A 19,200-nucleotide genomic window follows, 5' to 3' on the forward strand; every position below is an offset into this window, starting at 1 on the left:
ACCTAAATCCTTACTTATAATTTCAATATACTAAAACAATCATTTTGCATTTTAAATCTACAAAAACAATATAAAAAATCTCATTTTTCATAAAAATATAAACCAACATTTTGAATGGGTGGTAGCCGGATTTGTGGAGAGACGGGGCAGCCGATGATGAGCAGTGTTCGCCAGCGGCAGCGGCGGCAATGTCCAGTGGTGGTGGTGGTGGTGGTGGCGAGGGGATGAGAGTGGGTGATTGTGGATGGGTGTGGGTGGATGGGTGAGAGGAAGAAGATGATAGTTTTTAGGGTTTTTGTTTTAATTTATTATTATTATATTTTAAGGGTAAAATAGGTAATACAAAAAAATCATTAATAAAAGATGTTATTTAACTAAAAATTATTAAAATAGGCTAAAGTATAAATTGCACTATAAAAAGAGACTATTTTGCCAAAAGGTCCATAATATTAACACTGTGCATTTTTAAATGATTAAGTGATACTGGTATATACAGGTCATATGTTTAAACATTCATTTTTTTTTATGTTGTAATTTTGTAATAAAATACCCTGTAATTAAATTCTAAACATATAGAGAACAGGAAAATTAATTTGAATCAAAAACTTATTAAAATAAAAAGCGTGAAATTTATTGATAATGAAATTCTGATTCAAATCATTAATACTTTAAAAAAAAATTACTTAGCACTAAAAATACTTGTAGTAAGATCAACTATCAAACAACTTTATGAAATCCAGTCGGTTGCCATTTAAGCTGAAAACTGAATTTTTTATATTTTTATTCTTCTCTTTTCTTTTCATAGAAAATTATTCTCTGAGAAAATTTAGAGTGTTACATTTACTTATTCCTTATCTATTGTGCCTAATGTTGTTGGGTGGAAGAGTAAGAAAGTAAGGAGACAAGAGTCAAGGAAGTAGTATTTTCTAATAAGAAGCAAATAAATATATAAGGAGCTGATCAAGAGCACTGGACCCAGTTTTTCTTATGGGAAATGTTTTATTAGGTTATTGTCTTTAGACATGTGGTAAAGTTTTCTACTATTTTCTTTTCTTTTTATTTTAATCCCGACCTCTATTTTTCAAACACAATTATTAGGATGTTATTAATATTGATAAAAACACAATTGCGCTTGTGAAAATAAAATTGCATGTCCTCTTAAAAATCTAAATTTGCCTCTTTCTTTTCTACACAACTTTCTTGTGTAAATAATATATTTCAGAAAATTTTAGATATAAAAAATTAATAACTAATAATTAATTAACTTAGTTATTACAATTATATGTAATTATTTAAGAAGTGTTGTTATTTGATACTTTAAGATGTCCAACACTACATGAGGTGGCATCTCATTATTGGTTAGCGGTACTACATAATATTTATTAAATTCAAATAAGCGGTACTCGATATTAGATTGCACTAATAAAGATATGACATCTCCTTCTCGTGTTGGGCACTAATGGTGCTCCTTAATAATTATCTTATTTATGATATAAGTAATGATATGTGCACCCAAAATATGTACTCAAAAATTACACACAGTGATGTCACAGTTTAATTTAGCCAATCACATTTATTAAAACTGAGACTCGCTGTTTTATAAAACAGTAACCAATCATTTGGGTGCATATTTTGGGTGCACATATCATTACTCTTATGATATATAGATTCTAATTACTTATCATAATAAATACTCAACAAACACTATTTCATACTCTCTTCAATGCTTTCACAAATGAATATTTATTAATTATTTATAAAACTTATATGATATTTAAACAATGTAATTTGTAGAACAATCAGTTCACATGGAAAAGCACAAAAAGTAGCATTTCTCTACATTAAAATACCAATACTCCTCTTCGCTTCTTAATAAATCATTTGCAAACAAGCTATGAGTGCTAATCATTTACGAAATAAAAAGTTCACAAGTTAAGTAGTTCCTTAAAAGCCTCAAAAATGTTAATTTTGATAGCACAAGCACAAGGTGGCGCCTGCCTGGATCGAGATGGCAACGGCAGCAAGCTGGACCTGGAAGTTGTAAAAACAAGATATGTTGACGATGAAAGGTCAATCCCATTGCACGTGTGATCAAAGCTATATTAGCTACTAGTACAAGTTCCATTTTTGGATTTCCACGCAAAACAAATCTCGAGGCAGGAGTCGCCTAGCAGTGGTGTTTGGATACACGAATATTATAGATTTCTTCAATGCTGCCAAATAATATATGTATATATCTATATATTTACAACACCAAACCCAAGACCTACCAGCTATGAATGCTTCCTCTTCTCCCCATGCCCTTTTGCCCTTCAATTCAAACTGTCGGCGAGATTTTCCTTTTTCTTTAAAAGAAAAAAAAAAAATTGTTTTTATATTATTAAATATTTTTTTATTTATATATTGAGAAAGCTTAGCTGTTTGTCTGTACTTGAGTTGTACAAAATAGGAGACATACATATCTCATATATCTTTGAAAATCATTTCATTTCTTTTCTTCTTTCCACTCACCTTCCAAATGTCCCAAACCAATGTTATTGTCTAGTGTTTCCCACTTTCTTTATTAAATCATCTACACTACTCATTCCAACTCTGTATATAAATCTTCCTCCACTTCAAAATCTCTTACCACACAAAACCCTTTCAAGTTTTAACTATTTTTTTCTCTCTCTATCTATCTAAAGCTACCTCTCCAATCTCCATCCCCATCTTTTTCTAGTTCAGTGTTCATTAAACACAATGACTGCTACTTCTTCTAGCTCCAACAGTGTTATAATATCTCCAAGAAAGCTTCGATCCGATTTGTATTCATATTCGTACCAAGATGATTCGAATATCCCATTAGTGGTTAATGTTCTGGCTTCTCTTATAGAAAGAAGTATGGCTCGAAACCAAAGGATCATCTCCAAGAATGGGAGCAGTAAGAAAGAGTTGTGTTTGTCCAGTAGATCAGATATGAGGACACGAATTTTTGACTGCCACGAGACTCCAGACATGACCATTCAATCCTATTTAGAAAGAATTTTCAGATACACAAGAGCAGGGCCCTCTGTTTATGTTGTTGCCTATGTTTATATTGATCGCTTTTGCCAGACCAATCCCGGGTTTCGGATTAATGCTCGAAATGTTCATAGGCTTCTCATTACTACAATCATGGTGGCTTCTAAGTATGTTGAAGACATGTAAGTACATATATATTTTATCAAACATTTTGATTTTCATAATGGCAACTTTTTCTTATCTTTTAATGTAATTAATTTGGATTTAGTCTCTTAATATTAATGAGTTGGATTACTTATGCAGGAATTATAGGAACTCTTACTTTGCAAGAGTTGGGGGACTAAGCACAAATGAGTTGAATAAGTTGGAGGTTGAGTTTTTGTTCTTAATGGGGTTCAAGTTTCATGTGAATTTAAGTGTTTTTGAAAGCTATTGCTGCCATTTGGAAAGAGAAGTTAGCATTGGAGGAGGTTACCATATTGAGAAAACATTAAGATGTGCTGAAGAAATTAAATTTTCCAGCCAATGTGAACAAGGAAGATTTAATCAAATTGCTCGTGTTATGCTATAGTTACAGTGTAGAATATAGTTATAATTAGTTGATGGTCAATCATCATCATGATAATCTTATTAAAGATTTTTGCTTTCATTTTTGGGTATGTTTTGCTACCATATATAGAAGTGAGAGTGAGATTGTAATTCTATGTATAGAATTGAGGTATATATATGTATAAATAGTTGATCTTTGAAGCATGTAATTGAGGGTTTATAGCTTTGGTGATTTGTTGTGATTTCGTGACTATATTAGTCATCTATTATCATTTTACAAAAGTCAAGTTTTGAACAAATAAAAACGTTAAAAGTTGTTCTTAAAATTTGGTTGAATGTCAATTCTAGTGATAAACACCACACTTAAATCTCAATGTGCTGGTAAAGTTAAGTTTTGTTATAATTACATAATCTTAACGTGTTCTGCCCCTGAATATGAATAAAATAATTATTTTCTGAGACATAAGACGGTGATTAGTGATGCAATGCCTTGAAGTACCTATTGATTCATAAAATTGCGTTGTTATAAATATTATATATATGGATGTCCATGATAAAAAAGAATGACTAGAATATCAGCATTAATTATTGATTGTATTCAAATTAGTTATCAAATTTCTTTAGGGTTTATTTATATATATAAATAAGGGTCTTTCCCTATTATAATAAATCATAAAAGAGTTTTACTTTCTCTTTACATTTCTCTCTATTAATCTGTCTATTTCTTTATACTTTATATTTCAAAATTCTTAATAGTTTTATAATACGTTATCAGCACCACTCTCTAAGTATCATTATTTATAAGTTCAAATTCTTATCATGAATATCTAGTTATAATCATTCGTTAAATCTGAACTAGATGATTCAATCTTCTATCACCATCTTGTGTTGATAACAAAATTATTATCAAGCCTCTAGTCATCATAGTTTATTGAGGTAAAAATATTTTATTACCAAAGTATGTTTATATAATTACCATACTATATATATATTGATCATAAAAAATATATATATGTGAGTTGTTATTTTACCATTGTAATAGTATTAGATGGTTTAATGTCTTGTTATCGTAAATATTATTATATTCATATGTATGTGTTCTTACTATCTCACATATTTAATATTGATTTCTCTATAATATTTATTTTATAGTTATTTACAAATGATTACATTAGAATTTGTAAAGTTTCATGTCTATGACATATTGAAAAAAAATTATAGATCTTGAGATAAGAGCACTTACATTGGATGATTTAAAAGAGTGAAATATGTAAAATTTACCTAAAAAGTGCTAAAATATTGCTCCTTTAGATAATGTATTTTAACTTTTTTTTTTTACCTCCAACTACAGTACTTAGTTAGACATAATAAACACTGTTTATCCTTCAAAAAAATTATTTTATTAATTAATCAACCATCTCTCCTCTTTTCTTTTTTTTTTGTCTTGTTCCCATTGCATATACAAAGAATATATATATATATATATACCTTGGTAACTATTATTATATTTACCAATTATTAACTATTATTACAATTAGTATCAACTATTATTATATTTGTTCTTTTAATATATTTTATTTTTATTTTAGCACAACATTACATATACTTAATATAAAATATAAGATATTTGTAAGTTGATCATATATTTTATAATATTAATAATTAGAATAAAAAATTATAAATTGGTATTGGAAAATATATAAATTAATAGTTATAGAAAATATTTGAAATGAATAAAAAATATTTGAAAATATAATATTTAAATGATATAAAAAAATAGAAAAGCTTATGTATGATATAATATAAAACTTAGAGGTAAAATGAAAAAAAAAGTGTGTTTTAAGGAGGTATTTTAAAGGATGGAGTAGAATATTCATTGAGAGTGCTCTAAGGTCTTCTATATATCCTGAAGATTATACAAAAGTGATATTATTCGTTAAGATATATAAATGAAACATAATTACTAAAGAATTGTGATATTTTAGCAAAGTTCCCTAAAGTGAATATTTCACATATTTATCAATTATATAAAATTTATAAACACAATTAAAAAACATTGAAATGTATTGGTTGTGTTTGATAAAATTTTTGTTTTTGAATTTTTTAAACACAAAAATGGAAATATTATTTTTATTTTTGTTTCTTTATTTTTAAAAAATAAAAATATGTTTGATAACTATTTTTGTTTTTTATTTTTGAAAAAAATAATAATAAATATGTTTGATAACTTTTATTTTTATTTTTTGTTTAACAATATAACATGAGGTGCTGATTTGAAGAAAAGAAGTTGAAAAAACAAAAAGTCAAAAACAGTTTTGTTATCCCCAAAATTTCAGTTCGATGACGTGGCAATCAGAAGTGACAAGTAGCAATGCATGGTCAGTAAAATGCACATTAATAGTCAATAAGTGTGTTGGCTCTTCGGAGTTGTGATAAAGTGATTTGACCGATCTGATAGAATTTCTATCCGACTGGTGAAGATTTTTGACTGACCAGTCAAGTGTCATGCTAGACCAGAGAAGTGTCATGACCGACCAGTGAGGTACCTATCCGACCAGTCAGGTGTTTGTCTGACCAGTCAGGTGTTTGTCTAACCAGTCAGGTGTTTGTCCGACCAGTCAGGTGCTTGGCCGACCAGTCAGTCATTTTGGTCGACCGGTCATCTGTTTTGGCCGACCAGTCATCTGTTTTGGGCGACCAGTCAGTCCGTTTTGCTAGACCAGAAATGTGTCATGTTAGACCAGAAGTGTGCTAGAGGTGTGCCTTGCACAAAATAAGAACTAGAAGTTCAGAATGATAATAGCATACATATATGTATGCCAACTGCAAATCAATATTATTTAAATTGAATCAGAATGAGTCTAATAACACTTGAAGCGTAAGTGAACAAAGTAGAAATTATGAAAAAAAATGTTAATTTGGTTCATCCTGGAGATGTTGTAAGTAAGAGGCACTTATGAAGATACCTTAATGTTATAAAGTATTGATAATTTGAACATTAAATAAAAATGATGCTCCTGAAGAGACTCCTTAAAGAAGTTATAGACATAACAAAATTGATAATAATTAAAGCCTTTGAAGTGGTTATATAGGTATCTATAAATAATATACATGTTTGACAAGTATGTTGAAAATAATGATATCTCTTTAAGTTATGTCAATATGAGAGGAAATTATCATATTATGAATTATTGTCGACAATACAAAATGTTTGCATATGCAATAAACTAATATGAGATAGCAAGGATCATGATATTAAATGGATCGAGAATTATCGATGTATATATAATTTTGGCCAAAATCATATGACGCAATCCAGGCAGTATAATTTTACTCACATAAAGTGAAGTAAAACATGTAGGGGTACAAATAAATATTTGTACATGAAAATGTAATTCTAATGAGAATTTTGTATATTTGTACACAAATGAATTATTGTACAAAATTTGGATTGACAAGAGAATAATTAAATAAATGCATATACAGATTGTTATGAGAAAATATAATTAAGATTTGATTATACCTTGGAGTATATATATTTTATAAGAATTGATATGTGTCTTATAAACGTTGCAACAAAAATAATTTATTTGGAGCTCCTAGTAATATGAGAATTTAAAATATGCCTTACCGGAAAAATTCCAGAAGAATTTAACATGTCCTATGAGATATAAATTCAAAGTCCCAGGCATTATACAATAAAGATCTTTGTCTGGATTAAAGGCATGTAGGTGAATAATTATTTGAAATTACAAGTATGATTGTCTATGCAATGTGAATTTGTAAATAATACGTTGTAAAAAACTCTTGAAGAGCTCTTGATTATTTTTTAAACTATTGAAGAAGGATTTCTTATTTCATCTTGTAGATTGGAAATTATTAAATATATTCTTTGTTTATAGATTAAATTATGAGTAGAGAAGTCCCAAAGAACTTCATATGCATAAAGAATCATAGTGTATACCATCACTTGATGTAGAAATTAAAAAACATGTAACGAGAATGCAACTAATATATGGTCCTGAAGTACCATCTTTATGACAAATGAAAATTGATATTATCGAAGATATTCATTCATGTGATTATATTTAACTTTCAAATTTTGGATTGAACATAGTCATAGATAATGAATATCGACAAATATGATGCATATTATAACATTGTTGATATGATACGATAATGAACAATGTTATATACATGATTGATTTAATATGTTGGATAAATATTCATATTCCATTCTACATATATGCTCTAGAAGAGTTATAGTAAATATGTGATCATAGATAATTTATGGTGATTTATAATTACAATGAAAATCATATGAGATATTTGATCACTAAAGTTACCATGGATATATGCATGAGGGGAGGATATATACATGTTGCACTCTTTTTCCCTTAGTTCAGGTTTTGTCCCACTGGGTTTTCCTAACAAGGTTTTTAACGAGGCAACATTAAATCATGTTGAGATACTTGCAATTCATGAGGCAAGGGGAAAATGTGTGATTGAGATCAATGAAACAACATATTTGAGGAACATGTTGATTATCACCCGATAAAGAAATACCAACAATTCTCTATAAAGATAACGATGCATGTACTGCTCAACTAAAATGATAATACCTTAGAGGAGATAGATTTAAATACATTTCACCGCAGTTCTTCTTCACACATGATCTTCAAAAGAGTGCTGATTTGATTCTCATCAAATTCGATCAAGCGACAATCTTGCAGACTTATTTACAAAGTTGTTACCAACATCAACATTCGAGAAGATGGTACATAAGATCATAATGCGTCGATTAAAGGATCTTCAAGAGCGTCGAAATGAGGGGGAGTAAATATACACCGCACTCTTTTCCCCTTGGCTGAGTTTTTGTCGTACTAGGTTTTTCTAGCAAGGTTTTTAATGAGGCAGTTTTCATGGACATCCAAGGGAGAGTGTTATAAATATTATATATATGGATGTCCATAATAATGAAGAATCACTAGGTTACCCAAAGTAAAATATCATCATTAATTCTTGATTGTATTAAGAGTAGTTACCCAATTTCCTTTAGACTTATTTATCTGTATAAATAAGGGCCATTCACCCATTGAAATAACACATACAAGAATTTCACTCTCTCTTTACATCTCTCTCAATTATTCTGTCTATTTCTTTATACTTTATATTTCAGTATTCTTAATAGTTTTATAACACAAGTAATATTTATTGGAAAAAAATTGAGTGAATGAGAAATTGATGCCTAAAATGGTAATGATATTATCTAAATATTGTCTGATTTATTCTGATTGATTTTGGCAAATCACTTTGGTCAAAATTAAGATATCAGAATAGTGTGTAATTAATTCTGATTGATTGTCAGAAAATCACTTTTGGTAACAACTGATATTACCAGAATAAGTGTGATTAATTCTGATTGGTCATTAGAAAATCACTTTGGGTAACTGCTGATATTACCATAATAAGGGTAATTAATTCTGATTGATTTTCAGATATTAAGATACCAGATTTGTTGGATATTTGGGCATTAATGCACCTGATTTACCCACTTTTTCAACTCTCCATGAAGCCTATAAAAAGAGGCTTCTCCTCTCATTCTAGGACACACTGATACAAAATATCACACACTGATACAAAATATCACACACTGATACAGAATATCACACACAGATACAGAATATCACACACTTAGTCTTTTTCTCTCTTTAGTCTCTGTAGTATTTTTTGGTGATAGAGGGAAGGTTTGTTTCGAGTTCGCCTAAGCAAACTCAGTGGTGCATTCGTTCTGCTTGATAGCTGTTGTATCCTGGGAAGTGGTTGCTCAAGAATTCTCTAGCACCGTTTAGGTAGAGGGGGCAAATCTGCTTTAAGGAAAGAGTGTTTCGTGTGCCTCGGCTTTGGTTTATTCTTTCTATTGTATTTTTTTTTCCATTTTTGTTCTTCAATTAAATATATTCATGTTTATTTCATTCTTCTTCGCTATATTATTTCTAACAATCTTAAAGTAGATTTTGGACTCCTTCGGAGAAGACGAAAAGATTGAAAGATATGGCTGAAAATATGGATGTTATTCCTACTGAAAGCATTGGTGGATCTCCCTGAACTCCGGCTTCGACCACAAAGAACCAATCCTCAAGGGACCAGCATGTGCAAGTTTCGGTTCGAACGGTTCCTGTGAGCCATAATGAGAAACCAGAAAAATTCACTGGTGTGAATTTTAAGACCTGGCAGAAAAAAATGCTATTCTACTAAACAACATTGAATCTTGTGAGATTCTTGAAAGAGGATCCTCCCACTTTTGGAGAGGACGAATTAGATGTGCAAACTCATCATGTAGTTGAGGCATGGAAGCATGCTGAATTCCTTTGTAGGAATTACATTCTGAATGGCTTGTCTGACTCGCTGTATAGTGTGTACAGTGTGAAGAAAACGACTAAGGAATTGTGGGAGTCTTTAGACCAAAAGTACAAAGCCGAAGATGTTGGAGCCAAGAAATTCTTGGTTGGCCAATTCTTGAACTTCAAGATGGTGGATTCCAAAAATGTGATAAGCCAAGTGCAAGATCTTCAGTTGATTATTCATGGAATACATGCTGAAGGAATGGTCTTGAGTGAGTCTTTCCAAGTAGCTACTATTATAGAGAAGCTACCCCCTGCATGGCTAGACTTCAAAAATTATTTGAAGCATAAGCGAAAGGAAATGAGTGTTGAAGACCTCATTCGTAGACTTTGCATTGAAGAGGATAACAAAAGTGCTGAGAAGCGATCCTCAAATCCCAATGCTGCCAAGGCTAATATGGTGGAGCATGACAAATGATCCAAGGGGAAGAAGCCTAAGGCCAAGCCATGGCCCAAACAAGGACCAAAAGGTGGAGTTTCAAAGAAGCCAAAATTCCAAGGGAAGTGCTTTAACTGCAACAAGACGGGAAATAAATTGTCAGATTGTAGATTACCGAAAAAGAAAGGAAATGAGGCTAATGCTGTGGAAGCCATGTCCCAAGAGATCGCTGACCTAGACCTATGTGATGTGGTCTCTGAAATAAACATGGTCGATGCTAATCCAAAAGAATGGTGGCTCGATACTGCAGCTACTCGTCATGTCTGTACGAACAAGTCTGCCTTCTTCGACCTTACTTTGGTGGAAAATGGGGATAAAATCTACATGGGCAACTCGACAACCTCTGAGATAAAGGGGCAGGGTACTTTGTACTTGAAGATGACGTCTGGAAAGAGTGTCAAGCTACATAATGTGCCTGACATTCGCAGGAATCTGATCTCTGGAATTCTGCTGAGCGTACATGGGTTCAAGATGGTTTTTGAGTCCTAGAAAATTGTACTGACTAAAGCTAAGGTTCCTATTGTGAAGGGTTATGTGAAAGAGGGAATGTGGAAGATGAATGCAATGGCTGTTAAGCCAAAGACTATTGTTATCCAGATTTCCGGATAGCGTTTAGATTGATGTCCTCGGGGAAGCAGAATTATCGATGTCTTTCACGGTAGGTGACCAGAGTTCGCGGATGGACAGAAAGGCTTCGCCTCTCCTGTTTAGTATCCGGATTACTCTTCCAAGCAAGCACAACACGGAAACTCGTCGACTCTCCCGAACTCCCGAAGGATACCCCTCGGGGAGGCCCCTTCCAGGAGAGGCTCTTCGAGTGGTCCCCGCAGAAACAGTTCCGTGCCTCGCACAGAACAAAACCGAACGGTCGAGTCCGGGAGAAGGCATATTTGGAACGATATCCGTCTGACACAGGATCCCGCCTGACACGCCCGTCAGGTCAAAGCCGCACACATCCCAGCACGCCTAAGGGTACCTTTTCGCCTACTGTTCCGCTGACAACTTGGAAAAGACGGCTGACTTTGTGTGTTCCCCATACTTTCACGTAAATATACCCACATAGAGTCTTGTAGCCATGCTACTACAGTAATTGTATCCCCTATTTATGGCTGGTGTAATTAAGACTCATGTACGTAGAGAAAAACCCTAATCCGAAACCCTAGCTATAAAGACCCCTTCATTTTACAAGAAGAGGGACCGACAGATCACATAGCAAAAACTCTACTAAAATCTCTCTAGCTTCATCTTCTTCAAGAGAACCCGAGAGAAACACTGTGAGTGTGTGAAGTTCTTGTGCACCAGCCATCTTACTGTAACCTTTTCCAAGTATAATAACATCGACTCGTGGACTAGGGCTTGTTAACGCCTGAACCACGTAAAAACACTGTTTGTTTAGCTATATTTCAGCATTTCTACAGTTCTTATCTTTTTATTATTCTGTTTGTATTCGTTTCCGAAAAACTCGGTAAACATATTGGTGCTTTCATTGAGAGCTGTAGGAAGTTGTTAGTCAGCTCTTTTTCTGTGTACGTGTTTTGTATTCACTTCGTGCTAAAGAGATGGTGACTACGAGAAAATCCGCTGTTGACAAAAATGCTACGGTCAACCCCGATACCGTGATGGAAGATGTGGTGCAAAGCGAACCCTTGGACTACCAAGGTGAAGACCCGACATCCCGCCAGGATCGGGTCAGTACCGAAGATACAACATACTTAGAAGACGAAGAAGAGTATGTCCAAGACGGTTATTACAAGGACGGCTGCTACTATGAGAAGGACCCAGAACTGGTCCAAGTAGCCGAAGAACTGGTGGCCACTAAGGCCAAGCTTGCTGAGCAGGAGCGCGTCTCCGAAAGAATGCAACGCATGATGGAGCGCCTCCAAAGTAAGTTCGGAGATCTAGGCGACTCGGACGAGGATGCCTCTGTTCTAGGTGGTGCTGATGCCCCCATGCCGGATCCAGCCGCTGCTGGACCATCCAAAGCCGCCCCTAACAAGGGCAAAGAAAAAGTTGGAGAGCCTGTGCGCGCTGACGCCCCTGCACCTCCTAAAGGCGTGAATCACCAGGCCGACTGCCCCCCCTGTGCGCAGAAGGTCTCTGGCGCTCCTAAGCCCAGACGTCCTTCAGCCCCAAGGGGGCACTCTGTGCCTAAAGGGCCCAGTGCTAAGGCACCCAAGCCTAGGGGAAGGAACAACCGCCCCAGTGATTCCGTCAACCAGGACGGTCGGGCTGCGAACTCGCACTCCGAGGATAGCTGGTCCACGGTGGACCTAAGAAGAAGGTTGGAGGCCAAGTATGAAAAGGCTAAAGGAGAAAAGGCCCGGCCTCGCGGAGATGACCTCCGAAATCATATTAATGACAAGCTCCGGGGACGTGACCTCCCGGAGAGTGATACGAAGAGGCTCGAGGAACAGATTGCTGCCTTGACCAAGCTGGTCCGGAAGCAAAGTGGGGCCTTGTCAGACTCTGAGGAGGAAGACCCGGAACCATGTATTCGGAGGATCGCAGAAACGTCCCTCCCGGATAACTTCAAAATGCCTCACATAGAATTATATGATGGGAGGACAGACCCGCGTACCCACCTAGCTAAATACAATAAAATGATGCAAGTGGCGCGTGTCAGTGAGGACGCCAAATGCATGTGCTTCTCACTCACCCTTACCAAGTCCGTGGAGGACTGGTGGAAAAGATTAGCTCCCGGATCAATCCATAGTTGGAAGGAGCTACAGTCCGCGTTTAGGAGGCAGTTTATTGTTGCCCGCGACCACGACATGGAGGTTGGTTCCTTAACCAACATCAAGCAGCAACCCACTGAGAACCTCAAAGCTTTCATTCAGAGAATGATGGAAGCTGCTGCAAAAACCAAGGTCAGCGATGACATGAAGCTGATCGCCCTTCAATCGGGCCTTATTGTCGGCTCCCTGCTATGGGGGGAAATGCAAAGGAGACGGGCAGAAACGCTGTCCGAATTCATGTCAAAAGCTCAGGGAATCATCAACCTTGAGGATGCCTACCAGTAGGCCTTTGGAGTTCCCCCGGCTCCAATGCCTTCCGTGACTGCGCCGAGCTTTGCTTCGCAAGCTCCCGCACCAGCCCTCACGCTTCCAGGAGCCCGATTCACTCCAAGTGTGTATGGGCCTTCCGCATCTGCTCAGACGCCGAGTCAAACCCATTTCTCTGGGTACGGAGCAGTACAAACCGGATGTAGAATCGCTCCTGGCATGCCGCAGCCGCAAGCGAAAGCCCCAGAACGAAATTTGAGCCAATCGCGGAGCAAACGAAGCGGAAGAAACTCCAACCGGGGAGACCATTCAAAGAAACCCCGGAAGGACTATGAGCCCAAGTTCACGGAATATACCAGTTTGATAGACTCGCGAGAGAATGTCTATCGGGCGACCTGTAATATGGTCAACTACAGGAAGCCCCCGAAAGTGTCTCACGGAGGAAGGCGTCTGCGAGACTCCAATAAGAGGTGTGAGTTCCACGGAGACGTGGGGCACACCACGAATGAGTGCCTTCAGCTGAAGGATGAGATCGAGTCCCTGGCAAGAGCGGGACACCTCGGTCAGTGGGTGAGGATACCCATTATCTATCCCGGACAGGGGGTAGTTCACGGAGCTGCATATTCCCCGGGACAGAGGGGGGCCGCTAGCGCTCCTGGAGCCGGTCACCCCCAAGCTCCCGGGTCTCAGTTCCCAGCGCTTCCTGCTCCACCCGCTCCGGCGCCCATTGCCTTGTTGGCTCCAGGACCAGGCAACCCATATCCGCCCGGCCTTGCTCCGCCACCCGTTGACGGACACGTCGCCACCATTTCCGGAGGACCACACCTTGCCGGAAGCACCCGCAACTCCCAGAAGAGGTACTTGAGGGAGTTAGAGCACGCCGAGGAGATGTGCGCCTTGGTTCAATCACCTGCTCAACGTCCCCGAATGATGGATCTTCCCATCACCTTCATGGAGGACGATGCTCGACATGTGCACTTCCCCCACAACGATCCCCTCGTGGTGGAAGCCCAGATTGCCAATAAGAAGGTCTCACGGATCTTGGTCGATAACGGAAGCTCCGTGAACATCCTCTTCAAAGCGGCCTTCCACGCGATCGGATTGACCGAGACAGACCTGGCCCCATGCCCCATTCAGCTTCAAGGTTTCAATGGGGACGCACTCATGCCATTAGGCAAAATTCAACTTCCAGTCACCCTCAGAGGAGAAAGCGACGCTTGTGCCTTCAAGCACAGCACATTCGTGGTGGTCGACTGCCCCACGGCGTATAATGCCATCTTAGGGCGACCGGTCCTGATCGATTGTGGGGCCATAACCTCGATACGCCACTTATGTTTGAAGTTTCCATGCGACGATGGGCGTATTGGCACCCTCCGAGGAGACCAAAGAAGTGCACGGAGCTGTTATAACGTCTCCGTCCGATCCGTCTACACGGTCCAAGAGACGTTTGCTGCCATTCCTTTGGCGGAAGAATTACCAGAAACTGGGGGTGCTCAGGAGGCATACTTTGACGAACTCGACCCAAGAGTGGGAATCGAGAAAGCAATAGAGCCGATGGATGAAGTCGAAGAGGTGATCCTCAACCCGGGAGATCCCACCAAAGTCATTCAGGTGGGGAAAAACCTGCCGTCGGCCATTCGAGATAAGATCGTGGCCACTGTGAAGGATAATCAGGATATCCTGGCATGGTGCCACGCTTATATGACGGGGATTAATCCCAATGTTGCGTGCCACGCACTCAACATAGACCCATCTGCAACTCCAATTCGCCAAAAGAGGAGGCCGCTGGACCCAGTGAGAGCCGAAGCCGTCAAAGCTGAAGTGGACAAATTGATGTCCATAGGCTTTCTCCAGGAGTCGCACTATCCCGTGTGGTTGGCCAACCCAGTTCTGGTCCCGAAACCCGATGGGTCCTGGAGAATGTGCATTGACTTCACGGACCTAAACAAGGCCTGCCCAAAAGATTGTTTCCCTCTTCCGCGAATCGATCAGATGGTAGACGCTACTTCCGGGTACGAACTCTTATCCTTCATGGATGCGTACTCCGGATACAACCAGATCAAGATGCATGTCGCGGACCAGGAACACACCAGCTTCCTCACGGACAAGGGTGTCTACTGTTACGTGGTCATGCCTTTCGGTTTGAAGAATGCTGGGGCGACGTAGCAGCGTCTGGTAAACAGAATGTTCAAGGACCAACTGGGGAGGAACATGGAGGTGTACGTGGACGACATGTTGGTAAAGTCCAAGACCTCCGGGGACCACAGTGACGACCTCGAGGAAGCTTTCGCCGTGATCCGAAAGTACGGGATGAAACTAAATCCAAAGAAATGTACTTTCGGGGTCTCGTCTGGGAAGTTCCTCGGTTTCATTGTCAGCTCCCGCGGAGTGGAAGCCAACCCTGAGAAAATAAAGGCGTTCATAGATATGCCTTCCCCCCGGAAGCATAAGGATGTCCAGAGCGTTACCGGAAGGATAGCTGCTCTCAGCCGCTTCGTATCCAAGGCCACTGACAAGTGTATCCCCTTCTTCAATGCGTTGCGAGGAAACAAGAAGTTCGAGTGGACCCCCGAATGCGAAGCAGCCTTCCAACACCTCAAAGAACATTTAACCCGAGCTCCCATTCTGTCCAAACCTGTCGAAGGAGAGGCGTTGTTCTTATACTTAGCTGTGACTAAGCACGCAGTGAGTGCCGCTCTCGTCTGGGAAGATGGCCGTATCCAGCTCCCTGTGTATTACGTAAGCAAGAGGTTATTGGACGCCGAGTCCAGATATTCAATGATCGAGAAACTCTCCCTCTGCTTGCTAATTGCTTCACGGAAGCTGAGGCCATATTTCCAGGCGCACACCATCAAAGTACTCACCAACCACCCTCTTGGACAAGTCCTGCAGAAGCCCGAGTCTTCTGGCAGATTGCTTAAGTGGGCCATGGAACTGAGCCAGTTCGACGTCCACTACTAACCACGTGTTTCCATAAAAGGTCAAGCTCTCGCGGACTTTATTGTGGAATGCTCGGGAATGAATGACCTCCCGGAAGATCCTGTCCCGGAACTTCCCACCTGGAAGGTCTATGTAGACGGAGCCTCAAATGAAAAAGGAGCTGGGGCGGGGGTCATCCTAATATCTCCCCAAGGGCATCAGCTCCAGAGTGCCATCCGTTTCGCGTTCCCAGCATCCAACAATGAGGCAGAACACGAAGCCATGTTAGCTGGGTTACGACTGGCCAGAGAAATCGGAGCCCAAAAAATCGAAGTATACAGCGACTCCCTACTTGTGGTAAACCAAATATTCGGGGAATACCAGACGAAAGGCGAAAGGATGGCTGCCTACGTGTCTCTCTCCCGCGACCTACTGCAGCATTTCAAAGGCTACCAAATCCGCCAGGTCCCCCGAGACCAGAACTCACTCGCGGACACGCTAGCCAAGCTTGCAACGGACCCGGAGATTGAACAGTATGGCTTAGTCCCCATCGGGCACTTAGAAGCCCCCAGTACTGAGACACGAAGGATAAACGCCATCATCGACCATTCCCACTCCTGGATAGGACCCATCCTCAGATTTCTCACCACCGGAGAGCTCCCCACTGATAAAGCTGACGCAAGGAAGCTCCAATATCAAGCTCCCCGATACGTGGTTATGGATGGAAAGCTTTACCGCAGGGGGTTGTCCATACCCTTCCTTAGGTGTGTTGCCGGAACCAAAGTCAGCACCATCATCCATGAGATTCACGGAGGCTTCTGTGGCGATCATACCACCGGGCTGAGCCTCTCCAAAAAGATCCTTCGACAAGGATACTTCTGGCCCACCATGAAGAAGGATTGTGTGGATTATGTCAGGAAATGTGAGCAGTGCCAGAGGTACGCCAAGGTTCCGCGAGCGCCGCCTACAGAAATTACCCTAATGACCAGCCCCTGGCCGTTCGCCGTTTGGGGCATTGACCTAGTAGGTTCCCTCCCAACTGGAAAGGGTGGAGTGAAGTACGCCATAGTCGCGGTAGACTACTTCACCAAATGGGCTGAAGCTGAACCTATGAACACGGTCACATCTAAAAAAGCACTGGACTTTGTCATCAGGAATATAGTGTGTCGTTTTGGGCTTCCACGAAAAATTGTGTCCGACAACGGAAAGCAGTTTGACAGTGAACACTTCACGAACTTCTGTGCTTCGCATGGAATTATCAAAAGCTTTTCCGCAGTCGCCAGACCCCAGGCTAATGGGCAAGTGGAAGCTGTAAACAAAATATTAAAGACCACGTTGAAGAAAAAACTCCAAGCCTGCAAGGCTCACTGGCCGGAAGAACTTCCGCGAGTACTTTGGGCCTATCGCACAACAGAGAGAACTTCGACGGGGCACACGCCTTATTCCATGACCTTCGGTTGCGAGGCTGTCATCCCAGTAGAAACTATGATCCCCTCTCACAGGCAAGATACCTACGATCCTACCCGGAACCATGCCCTTCTCCAGGAGTCCTTGGACATGATCGAAGAGCTCCGGGAGCAGTCGCAGGTCCAACTAAAAATGTACCAAGGCAAGATAGCCCGACACTTTAACACGAGAGTCCAGAGCCGTACATTCGAGGTTGGGGATCTTGTCCTACGGAGAGTATTTCCTGCTACGCAGGATCTGGGAGTAGGAGTCCTCGGACCCAACTGGGAAGGCCCCTACGAATTCCAAGAAAAAGTGGGCCATGGGACGTATCACTTAAAGAGACTCGACGGATCTAAAGTCCCGCGCGCCTGGAACGCGGAGCACCTCCGCCGCTACTACCAGTAGGCCCCGGACCATCCAGTCGGAAGTCCTTGGTGAAATTAGCAAAAGTGAAAAATGTGGAAATAATCCTCCCTGTTGTAAAACTCACGCCTAGCAGGCTAATTTAATGAAACACGGAGAGATTCACTCCGCTTTTACTGCACTTTTTATCCCTGTGTTCAAAGCTGCGTTTTAACAAGTGACCATGCGGTCCGGAGACGTCCGGACCCCACGCTCACTTGGGGGGTATACATGGCTAAGGCATAGCCATACGCCCCTTGAACAAAACGTACACAGAACACCACTTATGTGCTAGCATTGTGTTTGAAAATTTTAAATTGTTTGAAATGTTTAAATTGTTAAGCTTAGGTTTATTTGTTACCATGAACATGCTTGCATTACGTGTCATATGTGCATTATGTGCTTATGTGAAAATTGCCATGGAAATGCCTGCCATTATGTATCATGAAAATTATCTCCTGTGTAGCCCAGCGATGGACGGGACTGGGGGTTGAGGCACGTTCATAGAGCTACGCCAAAACACCCCCAACTCCCTGACAAGTCCTTTGCAGAATTCTCCGCGATCGCTGTAGAGCTTTGCTACGCAAGCTCCAGCTCCGGGTCTCGGAAGGCGAAAGATGGCAAGATCCGCGAGCGCTGTAGAGCTTTGCTTCGCAAGCTCCAGCTCCGGGTCCCGCAAGGCGAAAGATGGCAAGATCCGCGAGCGCTGTAGAGCTTCGCTTCGCAAGCTCCAGCTCCGGGTCCCGCAAGGCGAAAGATGGCAAGATCCGCGATCGCTGTAAAGCTCTGCATCGCAAGCTCCAGCTCCGGGTCCCGCGAGGCAAAAGATGGAAAGATCTGCGACCGTTGTAAGCCTTGCTTCGCAGGCTCCAACTCCGGATCTCACAAAATAATGCATGGCAAGATCCATGGCCATTGCAAGTTTCAGCTCCAGAAACAGACATGCTCGATCCCCCACTCACAGCCGGCCTTGCTTCGCAAAGCCCCTGCTCCAGGATCACACCTGGTGGGCGTGGCGATTTCCCCGACAACAATG

General features: G+C 40.1%; 1 protein-coding gene across 1 annotated transcript; it reads left to right on the plus strand.

The window, feature by feature from the left end:
* The first annotated feature begins 2,499 nt into the window (after positions 1–2,499).
* LOC133780588 (cyclin-U2-1-like) lies at positions 2,500–3,781 on the plus strand. Its single transcript, XM_062220238.1, has 2 exons — positions 2,500–3,182; positions 3,304–3,781. The coding sequence occupies exons 1-2, from the start codon at positions 2,740–2,742 to the stop codon at positions 3,569–3,571; spliced, it is 711 nt and encodes a 236-aa protein (XP_062076222.1). The 5' UTR covers positions 2,500–2,739; the 3' UTR covers positions 3,572–3,781.
* Positions 3,782–19,200: the final 15,419 nt, after the last annotated feature.

Source organism: Humulus lupulus, chromosome 5 (assembly GCF_963169125.1).
Source record: "Humulus lupulus chromosome 5, drHumLupu1.1, whole genome shotgun sequence".
Classification (NCBI taxonomy): Eukaryota; Viridiplantae; Streptophyta; class Magnoliopsida; order Rosales; family Cannabaceae; genus Humulus; species Humulus lupulus.

Coding starts and splice junctions, on each gene's coding strand:
- LOC133780588 (XM_062220238.1), top strand. CDS start 2,740: ATGACTGCTACTTCTTCTAGCTCCAACAGTGTTATAATATCTCCAAGA. Junction 3,183..3,303: donor TCTAAGTATGTTGAAGACAT/GTAAGTACATAT, acceptor TTACTTATGCAG/GAATTATAGGAACTCTTACT.